Raw genomic sequence first — 14,945 nt, 5'->3', positions numbered from 1 at the left:
GGGCTCATCTTAGCCGTTTAAATCACAGTTGGACGTTGTACAACGGTAAGCTGAGTCCATGAAGCATCAAGAAGAGGGCGGGAATAATGTGTGGTTTGGGGAATCTGGAAGGCAGTTGGACAGTCAGGAGGCACTGGGAGAAAACGTCCTCGCGGGACCGCAGACTGTAATGGAAATGTTGAGTTTACTCTCTTCTAAGTAGAATAACAACTTTTTAAACTGTAAGCAAGGAACCGTTTCTGTCATATTATTTTGACCGAATTATACAAAAGGGAGACGATTAAATCAATGAATTCTGCGGACCACAGACGTGACCGTAAAGTACGATACAGGAATGGAGGGACAACGGTAAGTTTGGACGTGAAGAACTGTTAATAATTTCAGCCAGTTGTTTGAATATTTTCCCGTTTGGTTTTTAAAACTTAAACATTAATGATAAGTTTACCTTGACTTAAATAACATTTGCAAACCCGTGACTGTTTCTTGTTATGATTGGTTTACATTTATACGAGTTTGAATGTGTTTTATGAAAGTATACATACCTGTGACCGAATAGCAATATTAATGCGCCTGATGAAGAAATAGTCCCCGTAGTTGTGAGTTTATTTGGCAAAATTTTAAAGAAGACAGCAACATAAGTAAAATTATATATAAACACAGAAATTGTTGTGTTGGCTCGTAACATCAATATTTCGTACTTATCAGTCCCTGTTAATGTTACAACTTTGCAGCTCAAATGGATGTTGACGTAGTATTATTTACTGCTTTATAATACCACAACATAACGAACATACTGCTTTACTGTATGTGCTAGCTATGTGTCACATTGTGTTTTGTACTGTGGCTTTTAGTCATGTAGTGTTGGGTATTACATGAATTGCATTAAGATTATTCCCATGGTTTAAAAGTGGCCTTACAGAATGATGGGATGTAGGCTACCTGCTATTGGATTAAATGTGTCTGTACAAATTCAGTGCCATGGACAGCTGACGGGCCACAGGTTCAGGTCATGTGGCAGGATAAAGCGAACCTGCATTTGTCACTGAAAAACAGAGGCAAGGGCCAAGGGACGGATTTGGATTGGGTATTAATGTCATGAAGACATACTGGGTAGTCTGGGTACAACAAATTGGCTTTTATTTTCTGTTGAACAATGTTTCTGATTAAAATAGTCTCCTTATGTTGTGAGAATAATAAATACAGTATGCTTAAAAAGATATATCATCTCATCTCTCATCTCTTTGGCTTCAGACATATGATCTTTTTTGACTCATATTTTGCTTCATCCATACAGGTGAAAGGAATCATCCAGAGAGCCCCCTCTCCTCACCCATCCCTCATCGATTCACTGGAGGGGGAAGTTCAAGCCTTCCTCATTGATGAAGACCAACTGCACACTTATGATGACCTCACCAAAGTCAACCCGGTGACCCCAACAACAGGTATTAAACAGGGCTACAATGTCATTGGAGTTCCTCTACTGTTTGACAACATAAACACTGGTTCCCACCTAACTGGAATTTTAGTTTAGGGTAGCAAAACCTTTTCCACTCCACCATCTTTCCCATTTTATGGCTTGGTTTTTGCTGCGTATTAAGGTGTTTTCACACTTGTAGAACCATAGCAGTCCTGGCTTGCCATGGAACTGGGATAATTTTTATATTGAATCAGCAGATGCTCTATAAAAGCCACCTTCTCTGATGCATATTTTGATGACTTATTCCAGCATCTGGTGGTTACTAAATGTTTCCTGTTGGTGCCTAATGAGTTGTAATATGTTTCCCTGGTAGTGCTGAAATGCCTGCAGGCCAGGTACAGTGTGAAAGTGTTTTACACCCTTGCTGGTTGCACCTTGGTGGCTCTGAACCCCTTCCAGCCCATCCCAGACCTTTACTCTCTGGATGTGATGAAGGAGTATCACTGCGCTCTTCAGCCTCAGGTATTTACAGCGTCACAGCATCTTCTCACTGAGTAGTGATATGAACAGGGGAGTCCTGGTGTTTCCTGAAATAATAAATCATGTAATGATGTAGACCTTCACAGTGCTGCTTCCATTAAAGTCAGTAATTATAATTCATGTAAAAAGACAAATTTGTCAACAGGACTTCAAACCACACATCTTTATTGTGGCTGAAGAGGCGTACAGGAATATTCAGGGTCACCTTGAGCCAGTGAACCAGTCCTTGGTGGTCAGCGGTGAGAGTGGAGCTGGAAAGGTAAACCATCAGCATCACAAAGTAAACCCATCACATGAAAAGATGTCACTTTAGTATTTATACATGTATATATATTTGTAGCTACTTTTATTGCCACTAAGTTAACTACTATAGTTGAGTTCATTTCGAGTTTGTTGTATATGGACTAAGCACATTAAAAACTTTCCTGCTTCATGCTCTGAAATCTACTATTATCTCGTTTGTTTCAATGCAACATATATGCCGCACCCTTAACTATCCACAGAAATCCTTTAACATGGGATTTCTCTCTGGACATTTACAGCTGCAACATCGATCTGTTTAGTTTCAGTATCTGCTTTCTTATGTAATCGTTTACTATCACTATTTTAACAATCGATACTGACATTAGTTCTGCGTCCACCTTGTCAAATACTTTTATTTTTCCTACATTATAGTAACCTAATTATCAGAGTTTTGGACTGTGGCTAAAACCAAATAAATAATATGAATAAGTCGCCAAAACGATCTATCACTTCAGCATTATCATTTAGGACGATAGTTGGGACAAAAGGACAATCCTTACTAGTCTAATGTTTCATATTTTAATGATTTCCTACTTTAATGATATACTACTTGTTGTTTGTCTGTCAATGATTCCTTTCCTCATAGACATGGACATCTCGTTGCCTAATGAAGTACTATGCCACTGTGGCAGCCTCCTCCTCAGTGGTGACGAGTCAGGACACAGTGGAGAGGATAGAGCGAAGAGTGTTAGACTCCAATCCTATAATGGAAGCTTTTGGTAAGACAGTTGATGACATTTTCGTACTATGAAATCTAATAGTGTGAACAGTCTCTCATTAGCAGCATTCGCTTCTTACAGGCAATGCTTGCACGCTTCGCAACAACAACAGCAGTCGATTTGGGAAATACATCCAGCTGCAGCTAGACAGGTAACTACCGCATTTCTCTCTTAAACATCTCAGATGGCCTCGGCTCATTTTGTGAAACTAGATTAGAGTTTCACCTTCATATAAAAATTTGCTTTTTATATGAAGGTGTCAGCTGTTAGTTGGGGCGTCGGTGCAAACGTATCTCCTTGAGAAGACCAGGGTGTCCTGTCAGCCTGCCAATGAAAGGAACTTCCACATCTTCTACCAGGTGAGACCTGTGCTGAACCTCGTGGTTTCCTCATTAGTGGATGTGCAGAACTGAGAGATGAATGTGTTTCAGATGATAAAAGGGGCCACAGATGAGCAGAGAAAAGAGTGGAAGATGCCGCGTGACCAAAGCTTTGTTTGGCTGCCGAATTCTGAACAGCAAGTCGAAGGTTGGTGTTCAGTTGTTACGTGGATTAAGGTTCTGTGTTGCATATATTATGGATATTTGTATCCATTTTGGTCTGTTTTCTACAGATAACAACCTTTAATGTTTTACAGAGGATAGTCTTCATGGGACTGTTGAGGCGATGATTAATCTCGGAATAAATGCAGAAAGACAAAGACAGATTTTTGGGGTAAGGGAAACCTAATGTTTCTTCATTTACCATTGAAAACCAATAAATGAATGTTTGATAATGGAATAAGACATATCTTTGTAAGAGTGGTTGTGATTGTTGACAAATACTCAACATGAACAATCCAACTTGTTACTACTTATTATTATAGCAGTTATACTTAGATTGTTGTTATTTATTACAGATTTTAGCCGGGATTCTTCAGTTGGGAAATGTGAGTTTCTCCTCCTCAACAGAGGAATCGCAGCCTTGTCACCTCGATAAACAGTCCGAAGGTATTTGATGTGACTGAGTTTGATATTTATTACACTTTTAACAATCTTTTACACAAAAGGAGTTCTTTGAAAATTAAGAAATATGTACGTTTAGAATACGGAGGCCAGTGTACAAACAATACGACCGATCCCCTGCGTAAGTTTTCATTTCGTGAATTACATGGTCTGTCTGTGTTTTAGACTTCCTGCAGAGAGCTGCGGAGCTTCTTTGTGTCCCTGCTGCGGAGCTTCAGACGTGTTTAAGAGTGAGGACTCTGAAGGCGGGGAAGCAAAGCGTCCTCAAGCCCTGTTCCCAGGCAGAGTGTAGTGTGAGGAGAGACTGCCTGGCCAAGGTCATTTACGCCCAGTAAGAGTGACAACAGTTTGCCAGACGGTGATATTTTGTTATAATAGCTGCTGATGCAGGAGCCTGTTTTTGTTGTGTGACAAAGTTGGCGTCACACTCCTCTGTCCAGCAAAGACCTAAATGTTAACCATCATCCTTTTTTTTGTTTATATTAAACAAAGTGGATGATACAGCATGTCTGTTTATCATTATTATAGGCTCTTTGTGGTTTGGTGGATGCTAAATGTGCTATCATGTTAATTCTATTCTCTCATATTCCCATGACCCCCCCACCCTCCTTTTTCCACCCAGATTATTTGAATGGCTGGTTGCGTTCATCAACAACAGCATATGTGCAGACAAATCCACATGGTGCAACTTTATAGGTGAAGGCATTATTTTCTCTGATGGAGCTGAACACAAATATTCAGTTTCTTTACACAAGTTCACACAATCCTCTCCTCTGAAACCCGCAGGAGTCCTGGATGTGTACGGCTTCGAGTGTTTTAACATCAATAACCTGGAGCAGCTTTGCATCAACTATGCCAACGAGAAACTCCAGCAGCACTTTGTGGCACATTACCTCAGAGCTCAGCAGGTAGCGTCCACTTTTTTCCACTTTCATACTGAGCTATCAGCAGGGCCGCAGTTTATCTGCTTATTGTACCAATGTCTCAACTTGTTTGTGACGTAAGCAATAGATATTATATTTAAATGTTAAAGTTAATTACTGCTTCTCTCAGGAGGAATATGTTTCAGAGGGGTTGGAGTGGTCCTTTGTCAAATACCAAGACAACCAGAGCTGTCTGGATCTCATAGAAGGAACCCCTATCAGTGTGTTTTCTCTTCTTAATGAGGTATGTTGGCTATTTGCCTTTACTTATTATTATTCCTGATTGAGACTTTCTTTGGTCGTCTCACATTAGTGTTATTGTGTTTGGGTACATACAAAAGGCACTAGAATATAAAGTCAAACAATCTCCAATATTGTAAAAAAATGTTTAACATGATCCTACTTTGAATTTCTAACCTCCTTAAAAGCTGATGTTTTACTTCCATGTGGAATAGAGCCACAGTGATTTTGTTGGTTACTATTGTATTGAGTAGATGTCGCGATGCCTTTTCTATTTCTTGTTCTAAAGGAGAGTCGTCTTAATCGAACCTCAGATGCAAAAATGTTGAGGGTTCGTTTGGAGAAGGAACTTTGTGTCAACACCAACATCAGCTGGGACAAGTTCAGCAAGGTGCCACACTTCACTGTGAGCCACTATGCAGGCAGAGTTAACTACCAGATAGAGGGCATGGTGGAGAAAAACAAGGTGAGAAAACCTTTTAAACCAAGTTAGAATAAATTATCTACACATCCACGTGCTTATCTTCTACTGGGTTTTGTGTTTTAGGACCCAGTCCCACCTGAGCTCATCAGCCTGCTTCAGAAGTCTGACAGCCCTCTGCTACACCAGATCTTTACTGACTTGGAAACGGAGAACCCAACTACCAAGGCGCTCAGTAAAGTCACTGTGGTGTCCAAGTTCAAGGTATCAGCAAACTAAAGCCTTTATCACCAGTTTTCTCAGCCTGTCAGCGCCTGTGTAGTTTCTCCCGAGAAGGTCATGGTACTGATGATGTAAGCATCTTCTCGTAGAACTCGCTGGAGAGCCTGATGAAGATTCTCCACACCACAACTCCTCACTACACCCGCTGCATCAAACCTAACCCCGACTCCAAGCCGTTGACCTTTAAAAAGGAAGAGGTAGGTGCTCCGCTCACACATGCACTGCTCCGTCTACTTTCACAAAAGGAAAATGTTTTATTGTATGCTTTTCATCCACTGTCAGGTTATCGCGCAGTTGGAGGCCTGTGGGATTGTAGAGACCATTCATATCAGTGCTGCTGGCTTTCCAATAAGGTGCCACTCTCTCCTTTATTAAACCTCAGTTTCAGTACAGTTTGATCTCTCATAACTCTTGGTTGACTTGTTATTTTGTTGCATAGGATTCCTTTCCAGAGCTTCATGCAGCGTTATAGACTGATATCAAAACATTCAGGATCAGGGATTCACAGTGTGGGTAAGTGCATGTTATTGTTTAATCATTTTATGTTAAATTTTTGCATGTTAACTGTTGGCGAAGAGTTATTTTATTTCCTCTCTTTAGGTCTGCCGGTATATTCCTCTTTCCTTTCATTAAGCCCTCTTAGTAAATGTGATTCTCAGTTCTCTGCTCTCCTTGGGACTTTTATAGTTTGTGGTGTTTAAAAACAAGACCTTTTAACATATCATCTTAAGAACTTTACAGGTAAATGAACGCATGCCTGTCACTCAGAGCTTACTTTGCATGTGTCTCCACTAATTCTTTGTCATTGTATTCTTTACTGATATTGACTTCTACCTGACTGTTTGGCTGATTTTAGCCACACTGGCGGCTCAGCTTTACGATATGCCTCAGCATCGGTTTGGTTCACACTTTAATACGCCAACAAGCGTTTCTTCTTGTTTAAATAAACCTTCACGTTCACCTTAGATGGTGAATGTGTTAAACATCCCACCTGCTTAACATCAGCAGGTTAATGTCATTCTAGCCTCACAGGCCTGCTGTCATGTCTTTAGACTCTTACTCTTATAGCTGATCAGCATTGAATGCAGCTTTGTGTTTATTCATAACATTTTTCATCTTTTGTGAATGGTTTTGTCTTTCTTTGTATGCACTGAATTAACACAGCTCAGCTCCTGCTCTCATGCCTTTTACCCACTACATTTTTTATCTCACCATCAAATAATTAGTGGTAGATCTGAATCTGCTAACATTTTTAGAGCTGTTAAGACATATCTTGAGTTTCAAGTGCCTCAAATAATCTTATTCCTGCCTCGCTGTCATAGATTTGAAGACTGACAGCAACGCTCTTCATCCCGAGGTGGAGAAGCTCCTCAGTGGGATGTTACAACACCTGTCCTGTGAAAAATGCCGTTCACTGGTTCACTGTGGAAGGACTAAAGTTTTTCTCACCCAAGAGATGGTCATTAACTTAAAATACACTTTTTCTGTTTGATCTTATTCAACCTTTAGTTGATGTTGTAAATAAGCTGACTTGTCTAACAGCTAGATTTGCTGGAGGATCAAAGGAAGAAGATCCTGTCTCAGTGTGCCTTCACCATTCAGTGCTGCTGGCTGCGATATCAGCGACACAGACGCCTCACCCGCCGGAAGTCTGCCACTTTGATCCAAGCAGGTAAACTGTTAATCACCTGGCCAGGCGCTGCTGGGTAGAATCAGCAAAGCCATGCAGCCTTGATCTCACCGTGTGTGTCTGCTGGCTTTGACTTAATGTCTGGCCAACAGGAACCAGCTGGTGGTGTCTGTACACACTGTTTTCCATCTGTTTATCCCTTCAGAAATGGAGCCTGCCAAACATAATAACAGTTAATTTAATTACCGTCAGTGACACACGTTCTTTTGATGCCTGTTTTGAATGGGAGCGTGTTAGCATTCCGTTCTACAACAACTCAAATCTTGTGTTAATTAAACTCGAGGAACAAAGTTAAAGTGTTTGAAAGTGTTTCACTGCCTGCAGTGGTGCGGTCCTGGCTGGTCAGGAAGCAGGTCCAGAGATGGAACAGAGCAGCTGCACTGATCCAGACCACCTGGAAGAAGTGGAGGGTGAGATTTAGAAAGAATATTAAACACTACGTGTTCTAATTTCTTGTTCTTTCTTTATTCAGAGTGGAGAGTAATTCATGAATAACTGATTTTATTGTGGCAGACACTGTTGAAATCCCTGGCTGACGCAGAACTTGATGACGCAGAGGACCTCATGGAAGAGGATGTCCCAGTGTTGAACCCTGTCGTCAGAGAACGAGGCTCGGTGCAGCTCTCCAGCATCCAGGAGCCCGTCACCGTGCGCGGGTGGCCCCTGGGTCTGGCTTTGGCCTCTGCCCCATCCATCACAGTTTCTTTGACAGCCACAGGCTTCCAGAAGATGGTGTCTGTGATGACCTCCCTCAACCTGCCATCCAGGAAAGGAGAGTACAAGGTGAACACCAACCAATACAAGCACGGGCTCGCCTCCATACGGGCTCAACCCAAGGTGAGATCACGTTCAGTGTATTTTCTTATCAGCTGTGGGTTTTTTGTCATTGTTTATCTCTTGTAATGTCTGCTCAGGGATCTGTGAAGCTGCACTATCAACGATCCCCACTTCTGTATGCTGACATGCAGCCTGACCTGAAGAGTGATGTGACAGGGTTCAATGCGATCCTGCTGGAGAAAACTCTAATCTAAAGGAGACCGTTATCATCTGGCACAGAGGCGCTTTGCAGTAAAGTTGCTTTTTTTTTTTATTTATCTGACACAGTTGAAACAAACCTGGTTTTCTGTGCTACCATTTTAAAACACTAACGCTAACCCTCCTTTATTCAAGGATCCAGAAATTTGCCAAAACTCCCACGGATGTATAAAGCTTTAACCGGTGGTTGGGAACAATAATGCAGTGTTAACAAATCCTAAATCTTCTGTACATTTAGAATGGGGCAGATTTTTTTCCTTGGGCCATTTTCAGAATTCATGCCATGTACCCAAACTTGTTGAAATTGTTATGATGATGTCATTGCAGGACAAGACAAGAAATCATTTAAAGAAACTTATCTTTGTGTCTGTCTGCAGAACTGAAAATATTTGGCACAATCTTACCACCTTTAAAAGCCAGAGAGCAACAAGTTTTTGTCTCAGATTGCTGCCTCTTTGAATCACCCGATTGTTGATTGTCGTATCAGGCTTTGTGACAAGTGCCTTTCTTAAAATCTACACAAACAAACGAGCTGTCGGCTCACGTATTTATTCACATCATTATTTATCTTTTGTATATTATTGATGTTAAATTCAGATTTCAGTCTGATTGCAGATATTATCATTGATGACTTACTCGTGTTGTTTCCGCTGATTAAAATAATGTTAAAATGAACAAGTATTGCACATGTAGGGAACATTTTGCACGTTGAAGACGCACATCTGCTCACATGCAGCAAAATGACACTTTATGAAATTTACACAGGAAAGTGATGAACCAGGTTGATTCAAATTGCTGCTCTGAGAAAAAGGGTCTTTCATAGTATCTGACATATATACCAAAGTCTTTTAACTACAGTGTTAGAGATGAAGAACAAACTTCTCTTTACTGAGATGACTTTATTAAGCTTTATGACCTTCAGTTTTAGTATTTAACTATGACACACATCTTTGAACAAACATGACTTTTATCCTCCTAGTTTTAGATCCGACATTAACCATCAGGGACAGCTTTATGTAGATTTTATTGTCCATAGCTTTGTGGATGTGTCGGTTCATTGTGGCTATTTGTTTTGCAACTCTTATGCTACAATCAGCTGTTTTCTTTGATCTGTTTTTGTCAGAGGTATCCAGGGATCAATGTATGCTAACTTGAATGACAGATCAGTCACAGCAGTTAAACCAGCTGTCGAGCCGCGGATCCTTTGAGCCGAGCACGGCTTTGGTAGATGGGATGTATCCCGCAGATGCTCGCTCAGATTGGGATGTGGGAAGTTTTTCGTGTTACTCGAATCGTTCATTTGCAGCTTTTGTGTCACGACGCTGTCCCAGTATGTTATTTATCAACCTGTCAGCGGTTTTAATGTTGTGGCTGATCTGTGCAGATGGATATTTATACCGTTTTGTGTAACTGAATGATCAAATTAAAAAATAAACAAATTTCACTCGGGACTTGAGTTTCAGCATGTATTTGAACCTTATGTACAAACTGTTGTGATAACATGACATGCATGGCATGTGTGGTTAAAAAAAAAAAAAAAAGTAAAAACTTGCAGATATAATTTTACAAAACATCGCCTGATGCTGATGCGTTTGTTTCATTTTCGACGATTTTCAAACACTGATCTGAAAACTCAACAAACAGAGGCTCCCGCATGGCGGCCCTCATTGCGTCAGCCTTGTTCTCCGCGTTGTCGATGGAGCTCAAGAGTCGTCTCAGATGGGGGTTGCAAAGAATATCTCTAAGCTCTTTGGACTGACCTGTAGGAGAAATAAGAAGACATTAACCACCTGAACTGTTGGTATTTTGTAATCATTCTTTTGAAAACGTGTAATGTGGGATAAATACCTAACAGCTGGAGCCTTTGCAGAGGCACTTTGTCTATTATATCATCTTTGTGCAGAAGATCCTCGACACTCCACGGCTCTGCAGACACCATAAAGCATCGGCAGTTGTTCAGTATTAAAGTCAGTGATACTGTGTCAACTAGAGGGATTATTTCCCTCTAATTCATAAATTCATCTAGCCCGACTCATTCACATCTGGCCCTGTTCACATTTGGAGCTAACCCGCATTGAACGTATGCGAATGAACATGTAGCCAAGGTCACCGTCAGGACATCAGTAGGTCCACTGATCTGATGCCTCTGTAAAATCACAAATACGTTCACGACATATGAGAGAGGTGAAGGAGCAGAAAAAGATGGGGAGCAGAGGTCAATATATGCGTACCCCTCATAGACCGTCAGCAGTTTTCTACACAACTTATCCGTGCACAAAAGTCCAAGCTGTTGCTTGTGTGATTTACTTCTGGAAAGCTAACATTCTTGTGGTTTGATTGATACAAAATACCCGCAGCCTCCTGCTAATCCACTGATTAAGATTTTCCAACATAAACCATCTCTTTTTCATCAACGAGGATCTTGATGACCCAGTACGGTAAACCTTTTAGTCCAAAAAAGTGGTTTCGTCAACATATTCCTACAGATTACTGTTGCATTATTTCCTACAAACCAGCTGCTTTGGGTGATTTTTCACTTATTCTGTCTGCAAAGTTCAGTTAGCTCAACTACAACATAGCAAACCCTCTACCCTATAGAGGCGCACTGCGCAGATGCACGTGATACAAAACGCTGTCAGAGTCGAGTAAACAAAATACCAGAGGGGCCGCCATCTGTGGATTCAATATCAAGAGTTGAAGGCTTCTCAACAGGAAGGCAAGAGTCTATAGACGAGAGAAAAGAGATGGCAAAGCGTTAACATTTCCTCGGAGTGACGCCACAGACAAATCATCGTCGTGACAACAAAAGATCCAGCATACTCACCTTTGTGCTTCTTGTAACAGCCAAGTGTACAACTGCAAGAGTCACAACACAACGGTCAAACAGTAAATTATTATATCTTAAATTAATGTCTAAAAAATCCCAACTGGTTTCATGAAACAGTTGTTCGAACAGAACAATTCAGAGTGTAATTTGTGTAGAAACGTCAGCGGTGGCGGATGGAGTCAAATTAAAATTGGTTATGACCCAAACAGGATGCCGTCCCATGTGGAGGTGCGGGATCGTCACGTGTCCACTGTGTCTCACAACATAGGGATTTAATTAACGCGCAAGTACTTAATGTTGAATTTATTTAAATTATTCTATTTTTTTAATTACAGACGGTTTTACGGTCGTAAAACGTCAAATATCCTCATTAACGTTACTTTGACTGACATGGCTCAGCTACTTGGTAGTCGTTTTGAATATTTACTACACAAAACAGAAAAAGAAAGACGTATTGCAAGATGTGACTACTTTTCTTTCATTTCTTAAAAGTTTTAACATCCAATTATCACAGCTAATCAAATGTGAAGCTAACTTTTTAGCAGTTAGCTTGTTTGTAAGAAGTGAGATTACTTACTATCTTATTTTGCAGGCAGGACATCTGTATTTTGGCGTCTGTTCCCTGCACACGTTGCATATCTGCATTATCCTGATAATTAAAGCCGAAAAATGACGAAAATGCGATTCGTCCGGTTTCGAGATTGGACATGTGTGAATAAAATATTTCCGGTTAGGTAAAAAGTCCTTCAAAATAAAAGCAGTGGTTTCCGGGAGAGGCAAAGCAAAACCCAAAACATTGGTAAGTATTTCCTATTAATAATCTTCTGAGTAAATTTAATTAAATTAAACGTCTGATTTCCTTTATTCTCGTTTATTTAATGTATTTATTATTGTGTTTCCCCTATAGGTAAACCAATAACTGACCAGGTTAGACTTTAAATGCAGCGTGTTTTACTAAATTACTACTTTTTTTTTCGATGAAGTTTGGCAGTTTGGGTAACTGTTATGCTACTTCTGAGTCTCTCAAGAAGTTTCATCATGCATGTCTGAGTCAACTGAGTGCAAGTGTTGCATTAAAAATTATATATTTGATATGTTTTTGGCTAGAGTTTAGCTTTTTTTGCCTCTTGGATGAAGAAGTTCAGAATATGTTGCCTAAAAAAAAACTCTGAGTTCATGAATTATGAACAAAACAACTCATGCCATCTTAAATCAAGAATGTTTTATTGATACAACATTGATAAAATACATCATAATATCCTCTGCACTCAGACATATACATACAGTTTTATACACAAACCTACACCAAGAGCACACCATTGACCCACATAGCTCAACACAAACTATTCTTGCAAAGCTGTAACTTGAGAAGCTTGGCTCTTATTACACTGTAGGAATGGAGGGCTGTCTCCTAAGTTATAAACAGGCGTGTTCCTGTGTCACAATACTGCTGAATCTGGAACAACAGAAACACTTCGCCATGATCAACATCAGAAGTCCAACAACGTGAGTCCGGATCTGTGCAGAAAGGAGAATAAAATTAAATTTTTAAAAAAATCATCAGAAGTAAATTGACAACGTGAATGAATACATACACATACAATACATACACTGCAGCTATACTTCTATAGAAACCTTTTGTCCCATGCAATGAGACAACAGGGAAATATATTCTCCAAAAAAACCCAACTATGCATATCTAAAATGTTTAAATCGACTGATGAATAACCCCCACTTGGGATGGAAGTGAAAAATTTAATAAAAATATGTTACACGAGAAACTGATCCATGTAATTCTGCTGATCTGTGGCTGACGAGGTAGAAACAACGTAAACATGAATGTTGCTTGTTGTTGCCCACCGGTGGGTTGGGTTTGAACTGCTCGATCGGCCTGCAAAATCCTTCCAGGCCTACCTGTGAACGGTGATGGAAAAGCATCACGACGACGAGCTCTTGGTTCTCCTGCGTTTCACTTCGCTGTTGTGAAATTTCTCTGCTATCTTCCTCTCGTGTCCGGCGGGGCAATGGCGGTTCGTGTTCAGCTCCATCTCCCTCTTGGACCTCCCTTTTCCTGCCGCATGACCCGGGTATTCGAGCAGGTTGTAATAGTCATATTGATCGTAATAGGCTTCCTCGAAAGAAACAAATCTTTCCAAATCTGTCGCCATTTGGAGACCGGACGCAGCAGCTCTTTGCAGACGGAGCTCGGGAGCGAGTAAACAGATGATGTCACCCTGTGTTTATATCCACGCGTGGTCACGTGACCGCGCCAGTCGCTCGCTTTGGCTGAGGAAGCGATTTTTGAGCTGGTTATGCGTAATTGTTTAACAATGTGACATGAGCATTTTCTATCCCTCTGCATGTACATTTTGTAAACCAATTATCATATATTTACTTTCATATGTACACGCTTGTTGTTCTGGAGACATTTAATGTCTGAACAGTATAATCACTAAACCCTCATTTAGACCTAGACTACAATTTTAAGCGTTGCTTTGAAAGTACCAAACATTTTTTTGTTTTAATAAGCACGATTCTTTCATTGGAAGCCCAAGAACAAACCGGAGCAATCTTAAGTTAATAAAACAAAGTATTTATAAGTGGTCACAGGTAAAGTATGACAGCTACGATTATAGCAATATATTATCAATACTTGACTCAGGCACGGACAAAATAACACCATCATTAATTCATACTGACCCCCTTGGATTGTCCTTGTTACTTGTTTGTCTGCCAGGTGCTGCAGCCAGTCTGCCACACCAGGGCACGACAGCTGTGGACAGCTGTTTACCTGCCCACCTCATCCCCCTGTACAGCTGTGGATGAATCTGTGGAGCTCTACCTCCCCCCATGCGTCACAGGAGACGAGCTCACCTCCCGCTCCCTGAACAGGTATGCTAGCTTGATGCTAATCTTATCTGTACAAACTGTTATTGTTGGCAGTCATCTACATCAGAACTAGACTGCCCTCTAGAGTCCTAAATGAGTACTGTATAATTTGTGTGTACCTCTAATTTCCAGACTTCCAAAGACTCGCTCCATGGACAACCTGCTGTCAGCTGTTGAGAATGGGGTTCCCCTGACGCGTACATCCAGTGACCCTAATCTCAATAAGCATTGCCAAGATGGTTGATCTGCTTTAAACTAAGTTGTCATGAAAATGAGTTGTTTTTGTATATATATATTTTTTTCTGGGCACCATTTTGTTGCAGCGTAATCCTGCCAAAGAAGCAGCTTGCAAATCAAAAGATGTATGGTGCTTTGTAGTTTTTAGGCAATAGACCAAGCTTTGGTTTCTTCTCATGATCTCAGAATCAAAGGTTTTAGATTAGCCGATGGGGGGGAAACAAACAGGATGAGAATCCTGTCCATACAGACCAGAATGTTGTACAGAGGAGAAAATGTATGTGACTGTTCCTGTAAGTAACACTTAGATTATACATTCAGTAGATGACTAAAGGGATCTAAACACAGCAGGTTTCCTGCTGGATTCTGACAGCTCAGTTAATCATTTAAGTTTCTCCTTTCATCAGAAATCTGAAGT

General features: G+C 40.6%; 3 protein-coding genes and 1 long non-coding RNA gene across 4 annotated transcripts; 2 read left to right on the top strand and 2 right to left on the bottom strand.

Moving 5' to 3' along the window:
- The first annotated feature begins 105 nt into the window (after positions 1-105).
- On the top strand, positions 106-9,612 carry LOC140279202 (unconventional myosin-XIX). The gene is made up of 24 exons (XM_072374289.1): positions 106-352; positions 1,302-1,442; positions 1,791-1,939; positions 2,103-2,216; positions 2,847-2,979; positions 3,061-3,130; positions 3,236-3,338; positions 3,411-3,507; positions 3,617-3,693; positions 3,878-3,968; positions 4,149-4,314; positions 4,606-4,679; positions 4,770-4,891; positions 5,037-5,150; positions 5,436-5,612; positions 5,694-5,831; positions 5,939-6,046; positions 6,132-6,202; positions 6,289-6,362; positions 7,172-7,308; positions 7,392-7,521; positions 7,864-7,949; positions 8,053-8,376; positions 8,454-9,612. The coding sequence occupies exons 1-24, from the start codon at positions 289-291 to the stop codon at positions 8,568-8,570; spliced, it is 2,877 nt and encodes a 958-aa protein (XP_072230390.1). The 5' UTR covers positions 106-288; the 3' UTR covers positions 8,571-9,612.
- Positions 9,613-10,004: 392 nt separating this feature from the next.
- znhit3 (zinc finger, HIT-type containing 3) lies at positions 10,005-12,181 on the bottom strand. Its single transcript, XM_072374290.1, has 5 exons — positions 11,979-12,181; positions 11,399-11,430; positions 11,233-11,298; positions 10,423-10,500; positions 10,005-10,334 (listed from the first exon to the last, which is right to left on the bottom strand). Exons 1-5 carry the CDS (start codon positions 12,044-12,046, stop codon positions 10,138-10,140), a joined length of 441 nt encoding a protein of 146 aa, XP_072230391.1. The 5' UTR covers positions 12,047-12,181; the 3' UTR covers positions 10,005-10,137.
- Positions 11,022-14,742, top strand: LOC140279205 (uncharacterized). Its single transcript, XR_011909321.1, has 3 exons — positions 11,022-11,452; positions 14,139-14,293; positions 14,423-14,742. It is a non-coding gene; the product is annotated as an uncharacterized lncRNA (long non-coding RNA).
- On the bottom strand, positions 12,609-13,649 carry LOC140279204 (nuclear protein 2-like). The gene is made up of 2 exons (XM_072374291.1): positions 13,316-13,649; positions 12,609-12,919 (listed from the first exon to the last, which is right to left on the bottom strand). Exon 1 carries the CDS (start codon positions 13,567-13,569, stop codon positions 13,339-13,341), a length of 231 nt encoding a protein of 76 aa, XP_072230392.1. The 5' UTR covers positions 13,570-13,649; the 3' UTR covers positions 12,609-12,919; positions 13,316-13,338.
- Positions 14,743-14,945: the final 203 nt, after the last annotated feature.

Source organism: Leuresthes tenuis, unplaced genomic scaffold (genome assembly GCF_036924035.1).
Source record: "Leuresthes tenuis unplaced genomic scaffold, fLeuTen1.0.hap1 SCAF_21, whole genome shotgun sequence".
Taxonomy (NCBI): Eukaryota; Metazoa; Chordata; class Actinopteri; order Atheriniformes; family Atherinopsidae; genus Leuresthes; species Leuresthes tenuis.
This window is presented reverse-complemented; position numbering and strand designations above follow the sequence as displayed.

Excerpts from the sequence above, each read along its gene's own strand:
- LOC140279202 (XM_072374289.1), top strand. The coding sequence starts at position 289 with ATGAATTCTGCGGACCACAGACGTGACCGTAAAGTACGATACAGGAAT. Across the intron at positions 1,940-2,102 it reads ACTGCGCTCTTCAGCCTCAG|GACTTCAAACCACACATCTT; the intron begins GTATTTACAGCG and ends ATTTGTCAACAG. Across the intron at positions 6,047-6,131 it reads TGACCTTTAAAAAGGAAGAG|GTTATCGCGCAGTTGGAGGC; the intron begins GTAGGTGCTCCG and ends ATCCACTGTCAG.
- znhit3 (XM_072374290.1), bottom strand. The coding sequence starts at position 12,046 with ATGCAGATATGCAACGTGTGCAGGGAACAGACGCCAAAATACAGATGT. Across the intron at positions 11,431-11,978 it reads CCTGCCTGCAAAATAAGATA|TTGTACACTTGGCTGTTACA; the intron begins GTAAGTAATCTC and ends TGACTCTTGCAG. Across the intron at positions 10,335-10,422 it reads GCAAAGGCTCCAGCTGTTAG|GTCAGTCCAAAGAGCTTAGA; the intron begins GTATTTATCCCA and ends TTTCTCCTACAG.
- LOC140279204 (XM_072374291.1), bottom strand. The coding sequence starts at position 13,569 with ATGGCGACAGATTTGGAAAGATTTGTTTCTTTCGAGGAAGCCTATTAC.